The sequence below is a fragment of the Nelumbo nucifera genome, chromosome 8 (genome assembly GCF_055504915.1).
Source record: "Nelumbo nucifera cultivar China Antique chromosome 8, China Antique-T2T, whole genome shotgun sequence".
Lineage (NCBI taxonomy): Eukaryota > Viridiplantae > Streptophyta > Magnoliopsida > Proteales > Nelumbonaceae > Nelumbo > Nelumbo nucifera.
Window position 1 is genome coordinate 57,096,921 of NC_142656.1, and position 12,615 is coordinate 57,109,535.

The 12,615-nt window shown below is 39.0% G+C and overlaps 1 protein-coding gene across 3 annotated transcripts in view; it reads left to right on the top strand.

Annotated features, from left to right (window-relative positions):
* LOC104612665 (uncharacterized) overlaps nucleotides 1-12,615 on the top strand; it is a 130,763-nt gene that overhangs the window by 40,618 nt on the left and 77,530 nt on the right. For 2 of the 3 annotated variants that reach the window (XR_016079833.1, XM_088893964.1), the window contains exon 4: nucleotides 1,224-1,322. Coding sequence is in view for 2 of the 3 variants with exons in the window: in XM_088893964.1 (XP_088750090.1) it covers nucleotides 1,224-1,322 (99 nt within the window). In the remaining variant the exon portion in view is untranslated. Of the gene's footprint in view, nucleotides 1-1,223; nucleotides 1,323-8,700; nucleotides 8,783-12,615 lie in introns of all 3 variants that reach the window. The other variant, XM_088893965.1, reaches the window with a different exon arrangement.

The window sequence follows — 12,615 nt, forward strand, 5'->3', positions numbered from 1 at the left end:
TATTTATTAAGGAAATATGATTATGGAACCTAGGGAACTACCCTAGGATACATGTTTTTACTTAAAAAAATCCATCGCCTAGGCAACAAGGCACCCCCCCTATTGCCTAGCCTCACCTTGGCGCCTTGAAAACTATGCCTGGGGTCCTCTTCAACCCCAAAGTTTATACATCTGAGTTATTGAGCTGTGTTGACTGATGTGCTTTGAAGAAGATACTGAAATTAGTTTCATTGGAAAGCTGATTTGTTAGCTCAATGAAAGCATATTTAAAGGCTTTCTGGGGTTTTCACCAAACATAGCTTCTAAGCTTTCTATGTGGGCCCCACCTTGCAAAGCCAGAAACCGCTGCATGAAAGCCCTTCCAAACAAGCACAAACGCCTGGTTGGGAGGGCTTCTGTGTTGATTGATCTGCATTGTCTTAGCTGCTTCGGAGAAGCTACCTAAGCTTCATTGGAAAGTTGATTTTTTTACTCATGTAAGCCTATTTTCGGCTTTCTGATTTCTTACAAAACATGGCTTCACAGCATTCTGGAATTCTTAGCTCATGTAATGGTAACACCAGAAGCCACTCCCAAACAGGCACTAAGTCCTTGTAATGCTGCCAAGAGTTCTAGCCACGTGGAATCACCGAACTCACTAGGCCCTGAGAACATTGCCATTATGGTCCTATCATGCCCTCTAATACATCCCCAATCCTGGAATTTCCAGGATTTCCTAGGCTGCAGCAATTGAAGTTGAGTTGGTTTTTTTAGGGGGCAACCATTGGGCAATCCTTCTTGTCCTAGTCGTGGAAGTTACAGCTATAGTTTGCCAATTACTCATGATATCATCAGTAGATTAATCTGCAAATATGGGCAAGGTTTTTACCCATCCCACTACCCTCACCATGATGGTTTCTATTGATGCTTCCTAGATTTGGATTTTATGCTGAAATATCCTCATGTTGCACTCTTCCCATATGGTCCAAACTCCAAAGTAAAACATCTGTCATATGTTTTCATAATGTTTTACCTCTCTTCCTTCTGGAGAGAAGAAAGATGTCTAGAATAGGCTTCCCAAGTAGGATGGTGGGTTCCACCTAAACCAAAAGAAAAAAAAATCCTAAATTGTAGAGACAAATGGACAGGAGATTAGTAACTGTAAGGTAGTCTGACAACTCTTGATTATTATCCCCTTTGAACCACTTCTTTATGACCTCTAATAGACTATCACATAATGGCAGGTGACAGGGACAGAACCTGATATCATTCATGTCCATGAATGGCAAACTGGTGCTTTACCTCTACTGTACTGGGATATGTATCAATGCCTCTCAATCAAGGTATAAGCTTCTGCTCAAAATTCACTGTCAAACAATTGCCGCTTTGACTTGATTTAGCAGTTTCTAAAGTGTCATAGAATATTTTTCTTTCATCCTCTAATTTATTTATTTTGAGAAAGGTTAATATTTATAACCCTATGATTTATGATAAGATTCATAATTCTTACTTTATGATAATGCTGTTAAAATCCTATGGTTTCAGTTGAGCCTTACTATTAAATCCTGATTTTTTAATGAAATAATCTATTAATTATTGGTCAAATCTTACAACTTGACATTTAAATCATATAATTTAATGATCCATGTGATTTTATTTGAATTGGCTACAATTACCTTAAAAATGCTCTATTCTTTTCATTTAGAACTGTTTGAAGGATTTTTTTTTTGTTTGTTTAAAAACTTCTTAGAAATACAAAACTAGAATTTTGATTGGGCCATTTTTAAACATATTTGAAGAGACTGAAGATTGGGGCTTTATTTTGATCAGCAAAGAGAAGTTACTTTCATTAATTAAGATAAGATAAGAAATACATAGCAGAGCTGGTAACAACCAGCCTTTGGTCCCCCTTCAGACGAAGGAACATCAGGAAAGTGAAATAAGTAGAGTTGAGCTTGATTCTAGTGTGAATAGGTTGCTGCAAAGTAATGGTTTTATTGATGGAGAATCAGGTGGTGTAGTTCTTCAGAGATCAGTGGAGGGAAAGACTGTGATCAGGAGAACAGAAGAAGAAAAACAAGAAGTTTCAAAGACTGGGGACAGAAATGGAGAGAGAGAAAGAGCAGAACAGTTTCACAAGGATCAAGAAGTCAAGGAATTAGTACAAAATGGGAAGGTAAATCTCAATAAATTGGTGGAGAGGGAGGTCGAGATAGGAAAATCTCTTGGTTTAGCTTTTTGGGGAGGGGAAGGCTTCGCGAAAATTGCATTTGAGAATTTTGAAAAAAAAAAGAAAATAGAAGAGAAAAACAAGAAGGAAGAATACTTAGAAAAAATTAAGGGGTGGGATGAGGAAAGGGGAAAAGAGGAGGGACTGGATGAGATTGAGTGATATTGGGGGGGGTGAAGATAGGGAGATGAGGAGGAAGATGAGGCTTCTTTGTTGGACTGTGAGGGGTATGAGAGAAGGAAGGAGGGAGGAGAATGTGTAGAGCATTGGGCTTCTGATAGTGAGAATGGGTAATTGATTAAGTCTCAAAAGCTGTTTTTGATTGCAAATTTCTGGAATTTCCTTGATCTACAGCCTGTAATGCGGATTCCTTTTCATTTTCAAGCTGTAAAAATGTGTTTGGTATGTCATCTAGACAACCAATGGTGTTAGGATGTAGTCCTTTTCTAATGAAACCTTTTCTTGATTCTTTGAAAAAAAAAACAGCAACCCATTGTCATTTTACTCTCCCTTATTATAACTTTGCCTGCTTACATAATACCAGCCCCCATTACAGTTTTGCACAGAAAATATTCTCTATGAATTCCTTGCTTAACTAAAGTGTCTTCCATTCCATTTGCGGACCTTTTTACCCATAGGAGTGTAGCTTCCAACTCATTTGCTAGATTGCTCATTTCTCTTAGCTGTGTTTAGTTTGAAAGAAAAGGTAGGGAAAGATAGGAAACCTATACAAACAACCAAAGAGAGGACAAAAATATCTCCAAGCACAATTTACAAAAGGGCAAGAGATTAGTAAATTGTGAAGGTTCTTACCACTAGCCTTACAGAGAATACAAATATGAGATGAAATGCATTTATTTGGCCTTCATTTTTGGAGCACATCACAAGTATTCATTTTTCCAAGAAACACTTCCCAACAAAAGGCCATTATTTTAGGTGGAACAGGTCCACTCCAAATTTCTTTCATAGGATGGAAATTCTTATGTTACAAAAATCGTGATACATTTTCTATTCCTAGTGTTTTTTTATCAGCAACAAAGATTTCATTACTTGATTCAATTAAATTATTTTGATATTACAAATTCCTGTTGGACAGCATTCCATCTCCCAACAGCTTACAGTCTATCTGATATTACAATTTAGCCCCAAACAACTGTTCTCTATTAACCCCTGGCTTTGCTAGAACATCAACCAGACCATTTGCAGTTCTTTAACCCATGTTAATCTTGCTCCCATTTCTGTAGCTAGGTTACCAATTTCCCTTAAAGCTTGCCTATACATCTTGGCTCCAAGGTTGTTACAATACATCCATGAGATGACTAATTTTGAGTCCCCTTCCACCTCCACCTGCTTCACTCCAAGCTGTTTTGGAAGCCTCATCCCTTGTAAAGAGAGACATAATTTCAGTAATGAATTTATGCCCAGTTGGCCCTAAGTACATTGCCACGACCAAACCATCTTTATTCCTAAAGACACCCCCACTTCTGGGGGTCTAGAGTTACCCAAGGAGCTTTCATCAAAGTTTAACTTTACCCTGTTGTGTGAAGAGGGTTTCCACTCCATTATAATTGTGCCCTTTATAGTTGAGAAGTTTGCGATCGCTTCCCAAGTTGTATCCTTTATAGACAGGTGTTTTAAATGATGGATTGACTTGAAAGAAGAAGAAGAAGAACTGTTTACTGTATTAGAGAAGTAATATAGGTTCAAAGAGAAGAAAAGCGAGAGAGAGAGAGAGAGAGAGAGAGAGAGAGAGAGAGAGAGAGAGAGAGAGAGAGAAAGAGAGAGAGAGAGGGGGGGGGAGAAAAGAAAGAAGGGGTTCGGTGGTTAATGATCTGCTGCCCCATACACTTCTTTATTTATAGATTTAGGTTCCTTACAAGAATAGGAAATAAACAAAAATTAGAAATAATAAGGCCAGCCGACCCAACTTAAAGAAATTAGAAACTTCTAATAAAGAAATTAGAAACTACTAATAAAAGAAATTAGAAACTACTAATAAAAGGAATTAGAAACAACTAGGTGTGGGTATGAAACCACACACACTAGAGCCTGAATGTGGGTATGGAACCCCACACTCATGGCTAACCAACTATTTCTTCACTCCCCCTCAAGTTGGGAGTAGATATTTGTCATGCCCAACTTGCGTAGATCTATATCCAATTTGCTTTTTGTGACTGCTTTGGTGAAGAGATCAGCTAACTGCATGTCCGAGGCAATGTAAGGAAGGCATACTTCTTGAGATGCGACTCGCTCTCAGATAAAATGTCTATCAACCTCGCTATGCTTAGTCCTATCATGCTGTATTGGGTTGTGGGCAATATTAATTGCAGCTTGATTATCACAATACAACATCAGAGGCTTCTCATAATCAACCTCCAACTCATTAAGCAAGGATCTCAGCCATAACACTTCTGCAACACCATTGGCCATGGATCTGTATTCTGCTTCTGCACTAAAGCGAGCAACAATATTTTGTTTCTTGCTTCTCTAGGAAACAAGATTTCCCCCTACAAATGCACAATATCCAGAGGTGAACCCCCTTTCATCAACACATCCAGCCCAATTTGCATCTGTATACACTTCTATTTTCATATGACCATTATTCTTGAAGAGTATACCTCTCCCTGGACATCTCTTTAAGTAGGCAAGGATCCTTTCTACTGCAAGGAGATGGGCGGTCCTAGGAGAGTGCATGTATTGACTAACAACACTGATGGCATAAGAAATATCTGGTCGGGTTAGACAGAGATACAGAAGTTTCCCAACCAGCCTTTGGTACATAGCCCTATCCTCAAGGAGTTCTCCATACCTCAATTCCTAGGAAATAGTGTAACTTTCCTAGGTCTTTCACTTCAAATTCCTTGTGAAGGTGTTGTTTAAGGGTTTCAATTTCACTAGTATCACTTCCTGTTATCACAATGTTATCTACATAGATTGCAAGTAGAGTCAGGGAATGACCTGTCTTCTTAAAGAAGAGAGTGTGATCTGACTGAGCCCGTATGTATCCGAATTTGTCCAATGCTAGTCTAAACCTATCAAACCAAGATTTTGGGGATTGTTTCAGCCCATACAAGGCCGCCTTCAAAAGGCAAACTTTCTTTCCTACTTTTGTACTATAAAAACCAAGGGGTAACTCCATGTATACTTCCTCTTGCAAGTCTCCGTTGAGGAAGGCATTCTTAACATCCAGCTAAAATAGTGGCCATGAGAAGTTTGCAGCAATGGATAGAAGAACTCTGATAGTGTTCATTTTTGCAACAGGTGCAAAGGTTTCTATATAGTCTATGCCATAAGTTTGTGTGAATCCCTTTGCAAGCAATTTGGTCTTATACCTATCTATAGTACCATTAGCATTATATTTCACAGTAAACACTCATCTGCATCCAACAGGTTTCTTCCCTTCAGGTTGGTTAACTAGTTCACATGTGTTGTTCTTGACAAGAGCATCCATCTCTACCTGCATTGCTTCCTTCCATTTAGGTATCAAAAGAGATTCTTGCACTTTTCTAGGTATAGGAATAGCAAAAATAGATGCCAAGTAAGATTTGTAGGATTCTGAGAGACACTTATAGGAAAGGAACTTGGAGATGCAATGGGCAGTGGATGAGGTGCAACGATGCATCCCTTTACGAATAGCAATTGGAAGATAAAGGTCATCTGTCGATGAAGGTTGAACATCTATAACAGTGGGATCAACAGTGGGAGCAATAGTAGTGTCTGGATCTAGAGCTATAGAAGATGTTGGAACTGGCCTGGATTGCTGCTGAGTACGAGAATCAACTTGCCTCCACCACTTTTTGTGATACACTCTCAACTCCCCGCATTTTTGACAACCTTCTTCGCAACTCCCCCCCCAGTAACCAGGACAAGTAAAGGAACTCTTGGAGGTGAAATTGAAATCCCGTCCTCACTATTCTCCCCCTGAGGAGAAGCCTTATGATAGTAGGGCATATCCTCAAAGAAGGTGACATTCATGGACACAAAGCACTTCCCTGAAACTGGCTCATAACAGCAATATCCATTTTGATTTTGTGCATACCCAAGGAAAATACACTTAGTGGCTTTGGGATCAAACTTAGAGCGATGAAGTCCAAGGATTTGAACAAAACAAGTACACCCAAAAGTTTTGAGGGGAATAGTGTATAGGTCCTTATCTGGATATAGAAGATTGAACAGGGTTTGCATGTTTAGGACCCGTGAAGGAACCCTGTTAATGAGGTATATGGCTGTACGGATTGCATCTCCCTAGAAGCGTATGCGAACATTGGAGTTGAGCATGATGCTTCTGGCTACCTCTAAAATATGCCTGTTTTTTCTCTCAGCAACCCCGTTTTGCAGAGGTGTGTGAGGACAGGTGCTCTGATGAATGATCCCATGATCAAGGAGATAGGATGCTAAGGGTTTTGCAAAGTATTTCTTGACATTATCAGATCTAAGAATCTTGATGTTGGTTTCAAATTGAGTTAGGATCATCTAATGGAAAGATTGGGTCAGAGAGGGGACCTCATCTCGAGAGTGCATAAGATAGACCCATGAAAAATGGGTATAGTCATCAACAAATAATAAGAAATATCTGTACCCCCCCATGGTGGGAGTATGGTAGGTCCCCCAAACATCGGTATGCACAATCTCAAAAGGAAGGTTGCTTCTTTTATTACTTAAAGGACAAGATGATCTACTATGTTTTGCAAGTTCACAACTTTCACATTTTAACCCAGACACTTGTACTGACTCAAACAAGTTTGGAAAAAGACTCTTTAAAGACCCAAAAGATAAATGACCTAAGCGGTTGTGCCAAAGCATAATCTTACTATGAGACTGAGAAACAAACAATTTCCCTACTTCACTCTACTCCCCCTGTGAATGTTCCAGCAAGTAGACTCCATTCATCTCATGGCCAATCCCAATCACCTTCTTCATTTCCAGATCCTAAAAAATACACCGATCAGGGAAAAAAGTTACCGAATAGTTTGACTTTTAGTAATACTACTAATTGAAAGTAAGTTAGCACTAAGCTTGGGAACATGCAAAACTGAGGATAGGGTGATGGTATCTGATAATCTGATGTCTCCCTTGCCAGAAATTGGTACAAGAGAGCCATCAGCAATAGAAACTCTCTCTCCCAGAGGATAAACAATAGGTGCTAAATAGAGTAGATATGCTGGTCATATGATCCGAAGCACCTAAACCTATTACCCAGGAAGGTCTAGTATTACTTGGGACAGAAGCAAGAAAAAGCTGATCAAAGAACCTTGAATCTTGATCAAAGAACCAAGAAAAAGCTGATCGGCACCTCCAATCTTGATCAAGAATCGATCTTGATCACTCAATTCCTGCTTGATTCTTCCTGATTACAAGAAGCTCTCTCCGATCTTAGGACAGCTGCTAAAGCCTTCTTGCAACCTCCAAGAATCGGCCAAAGTAAGGATGTTTCTGAACTTTCAGCCCTAAACAATTCTCATGTGGTTGGCTGAATTAAATCCACATGAAAAACCCTAGACCGAAGGTTCTGATACGAACTTGAAAGAAGAAGAAGAAGAACTGTTTATTGTATTAGAGAAGTAATACAGGTTTGAAGAGAAGAAAAGAGAGAGAGAGAGAGAGAGAGAGAGAAGAGGAGGAGAAAAGAAAGAAGGGGTTCGGTGGTTAATGATCTGCCGCCCCGTACACTTCTTTATTTATTACTTTAGGTTCCTTACAAGAATAGGAAATAAACAAAAATTAGAAACAATAAGGCCAGCCGGTCCAACATAAAAGAAATTAGAAACTTCTAATAAAAGAAATTAGAAACTACTAATAAAAGGAATTAGAAACAATTAGGTGTGGGTATGAAACCACACACACTAGAGCCTGAGTGTGAGTATGGAACCCCACACTCATGGCTAACCAATTATTTCTTCAGATTGTTAAGTCCCAATCACAGCTTGAAAAAAGAAAAAGGGGCTTTTCTTTCCAAGTTGATTTTCTAAGCCCAGTCCTGTGAGTGAGCTGAAGTAATTTATTTAAGAAAGAAATGGGTCTGCAGTCCATTTTAGTTAACAACAGGCCTTGAATTAATTTGGGCCTTAATAATGATTCATCAAGCATCTAATGGGCCTGTAATAGAGCCCATTTAATGGGGCTGCAGGTTCTAAAAGAATTAAATTTATATTAATTAATAAAACTAACTTAATCTTATAAGGTGTCCCATTTATTTATAAAAGGAATGCGCCCTGTCCTAGCATAATTAGAGTTATTTTCCCTCTAACCACTTTAATTGGGTGACACATGTCAATATGTCACCTTAGGAAAAGAGTTATTTTCCCTCCTCTAGACACTTTAAGTGGGGAAACACTTCACCTTAGGAAGAGAGAGTTATTTTCCCTCCTCTAGCCACTTTAAGTAGGGGAACACATGTCACCCTAAGAAAAAGAGTTTTCTTTTCTCTCCTTTAGCCATTCTAGGAGAGAAGGCTAATGCCATTCTGTTGACTAATACTATTTTGCTTCTAGGATTTCCAGCAACAAGAGACGAGTGAAAGGTGAAAATAGAAGAAGATTGGTACATGAAGAGTATAGAAGAAAGGAGAGGAAGGTAAGGAATTTTGTTTTTCTCCTACACCTCTTCACTTTGATATTCCTATAGCCTTCTTTTTGAGGAGGAGGACTATATCTATTCCTACTCCTTTCACCCCATTCTTTCTTTATTTATTTCCTTTTCTTTTTTTGTCTCACGTTTGAATACATGAAAGGAGATAACTATCTACAGCCTTGTCCATGAAACTTTTTTGGTTATGGTTCTTTACTCCATCTTAACCCATAAAATTGCTATTTTATAAGTAAGGAGACAACTATCTACAACCTTGTCCATGAAACTTGGCTGATTATGGTTACTCACACCATGATAATACATAAAATCATTATTTAAAGACCACCTACAACCTTATTTATGAAATATGGCATGGTCCCTATTTACTTGTTAATGCATGGAGAAAATTTTTTGTTTATTTATATTTATTGGTTTTCTCTCAAATAAGAGAGAATATGCATTGGAATTTTCAAAGGAAAATTTTGTAGTGAAATCTACTTAGTTTATTTTGTTCATTTGCACTTCTAAACCAAAATCAAAAGGTTTTCTCTGCCCTTAGTAGAGATGTAACTAAGGCTATGTTTGGTTTGAAGGAAAAGGGAGGAAAAGGAAGGGAAAGACAGGGAAATGTATACTAGGTTTGTAAAGGTTTCCCTACCTTTTCCTTCAAACCAAACACAACCTAAAGGAATATGTACATGATTTCCTAAATGGGACTTACCTAAATATCAAAAAGCCCAATTATTAGTTTAATTAGGTGAATTATGTTATCCGAGAAATTGTACTAATTCACTGGTGGTAGATAATTGGCTGGTAAAGGGGAAAGAAAACAATTAAATCTATTGGTAACCTTCTCGGAAACTTCAAGGTAGCTTGTTGCTTGTGGCAATTTTCCCTTGACCTGGCTTGTGATTGCAGTTTCTATTGGTTCCCCTGCCACCTAAGTGATTTCATCCTCCAATGGAAAGGTCTGAAAACGTGTGATACTGCTCTTGGAAGCTGACCAATAAAGCCTTCTCAGCTGTCAGCTATGAGGACTTGGCCTGAGATCTGCTGGAAATCCTTGACTCTTCTCCCTTTAATTCTTAGCTCAATCTTCCCTTCTCCTAGACCTGAGAGCCACTTTATTCTTCAGCTGCAGTTTTAGAAGCTCTCTTGAGCTCACCTAGACCTAAGGGAGTCTCTAGTCAATATCAAAATAGAGAATGTGTTTTGGAGGAACATTGAAATGATGGGTGCAATGTTAGAGTTATTGAAAGGGAAGGGAAGTCTGCTACCTGTTTGCTTGAAGTGATGGAAGCATAGGCAATGGTATCATGGTAGGGAGAAAGGCTGAGTTGGTTGGATGTGAACAGAACAAAAGTGATGAAAGGGAGAGAGAAATAAACTTTGGGGGTGAAGAATAACTAAGATTCTAAGTTAGGTGGGGGGGGGGGAGAAGAAATCAGATAAGCAAGAAAAGATGACAACATCGGAAGATGAAATTGCTCATTCAGAACTGGATGTTGCATGTGGAGAGAAGAGTCGTGAAAGAGTTGCAGAGTTGGATGGGAGTGATGAAATACCTGATGCAGGAAACTATATTGAAGTTATAGTAGGGAGACTGGATAGAGACTTGGGAATGAAGAGATTGGAAGTAGGTAGGATGAATTGGTAAAAGAGGATAGAACCTAAAGAAAAATTCCATTGAATCCAAAAAGACTGAAGGGATCAAATAATGGTCAGTCGGTTCATGTTACGAAGATTTTCTCTCAGTAGAAAGAAGGTACCTGTAGAGCAGGTCCATTTAATAAATTTAAGAGGATGTACAAGAGGAAGAGTGAAAGGAAAAGAAATAAAAAGGGGTGGATGAAGGCTTACCAATTATAGTAGGATCAAGAAATATTGAAAATCGGAGCATCTGCTTCTATTACAATACAATTGAAGGAACCAGATTTAGAACATGATGGGAAAGAGTTTGATCAGAAGGAGGAAGGACCAAAGGTGTATGAAAGTGATGGTGACCAGATTCTTGATGAATTGAGTTTGGCTGAGAAGAAAATTGAGTTGGAAGTTGTTGATGAGGAAATTCAAATAAGTAAAATTTTGGGTCTTTTTTTTTTCTTGGGTGGGAAAGAGTTTATAAGGAAAACATTCATGGAGTTGGAGGTCAAGGCATGTGAACTTGGAGATTAAGGAGGGGATTAGAAATAAGATTGTTTCTTTAAGAGTGAGATAGGGGATGATGCTTCAGGTGTGGATTGAAGGATTGGGTGTGATGTTTAGATTTGGAGAAAGACATCTTTATGCGAAATCAAGGTGCTTTTAGGAATTGGGTGAAGTTTGTATTAAAATTACTTTTTGTGTTGGAATCCTAGCCTATCAAAAGGGTGGTCTGGTAAAGAAATGTCGGACTCCAATCATGGACATTTAAAGATTGAGGCTTACATAGATGCAGATTGGACAGGGTTTGTTGATGATAGAAGATCTACATTTGGTTACTGTGCCTTAATTGGAGGTAATGTGGTTTCATGGAGAAGCAAGAAACAATCAACTGTTTCTTGTTCCAGTGCTGAGGTAGAATGTAGGGGCAATGGCTTATGAGTGTCTAAACTACTTTTGTTGAAGACCTTGTTGGCTGAGATAGGCATCCAAGTAGTTATTCTCATTCTATTGTGACAACCATGCCACCATAAACATTGATTAGAATCTTGTTCAGCATGTTCGTACAAAACATTAGGGGTGCAAGTTGGGTGGGTTGGGCTGGGTTTATGGTCAACCTAGGCCCAACCCTAAAATTTGTGCTTAAGGCCCAAGCCCAAATCGGGCCTGAGGTTAAGCCCGATCTTCCCAACCCGATTCCAGCCCACATTGTAATTTGATGCACTCGGGTTGGGTTCGGGCCTAGGCCGGGCTTGGGTTGGTCAATGAACCCACTCTAAAATTATATATGTATGCATGCATGCATTTATGCAAATATGTATGTATATATGTAAATATGTATGCAAATATTTACATATATGTATGAATGCGTATAGTTGGTCGGGTTCGGGCTCCCCTCGGGCTAGGCTCGGGCCCAGCCCAAAAAATAAAAAATCCCGAATTCTTGGGCCTGAGCCCAGCCCAAGGACCGAAAATCCAAGCCTAGCCCGTGTAAAATTTTGGGATGGGCCCACCTTGCACCCCTACAAAACATATTGAAGTGGATAGACACTTTATTAGAGGGAGGATTGCTAGTGGAGATATATGCCTACCCTTTGTTTGGTTGGAAGACTAACTTGCTGATTGTCTCACTAAAGGTGTTCACCATGCAAAGTTTGTTAAGATCGCTAGTGGAGATATATGCCTTTGTTAGGATTGCTAGTGAAGATGCCTACCCTTTGTTAGGATTGCTAGTGGAGATATATGCCTACCCTTTGTTAGGGGGAGTGTTGAGAATGCATTAGGCAATGGTTTTTTGGTCATTTTATCTATTTCTATTTGGGTGCACAAGTAAGGGCATTCTTATAATTTTCCCCAGAATATAAATTTCATTTTTGAGGGTGTGAACAATAACACACTCTCATATTCATAACTCTCTCTTCTCTTCTCTTCTCTTCTCTTCTCTTCTCTCTTTTCTTGTTCTTGTTCTTTCTCTCACAACAAAACCCTAGTTTTACAACTACATCTTGCCTTTTGTGGGCTATGACATGCAGTGCTAGGCACACAATGGTTGACCACCTTAGGTCCCATTGTATGGGACTTTTCCTATGATGCAAATGAAATTCAATGTTGATAGTATGAGAGGTTGTCATGCAAGACCTCTCCAAGCCTGAGTAAACTTGTTAGTAGGGCCTAGATGGAAAATGAAGCCCGAAAGA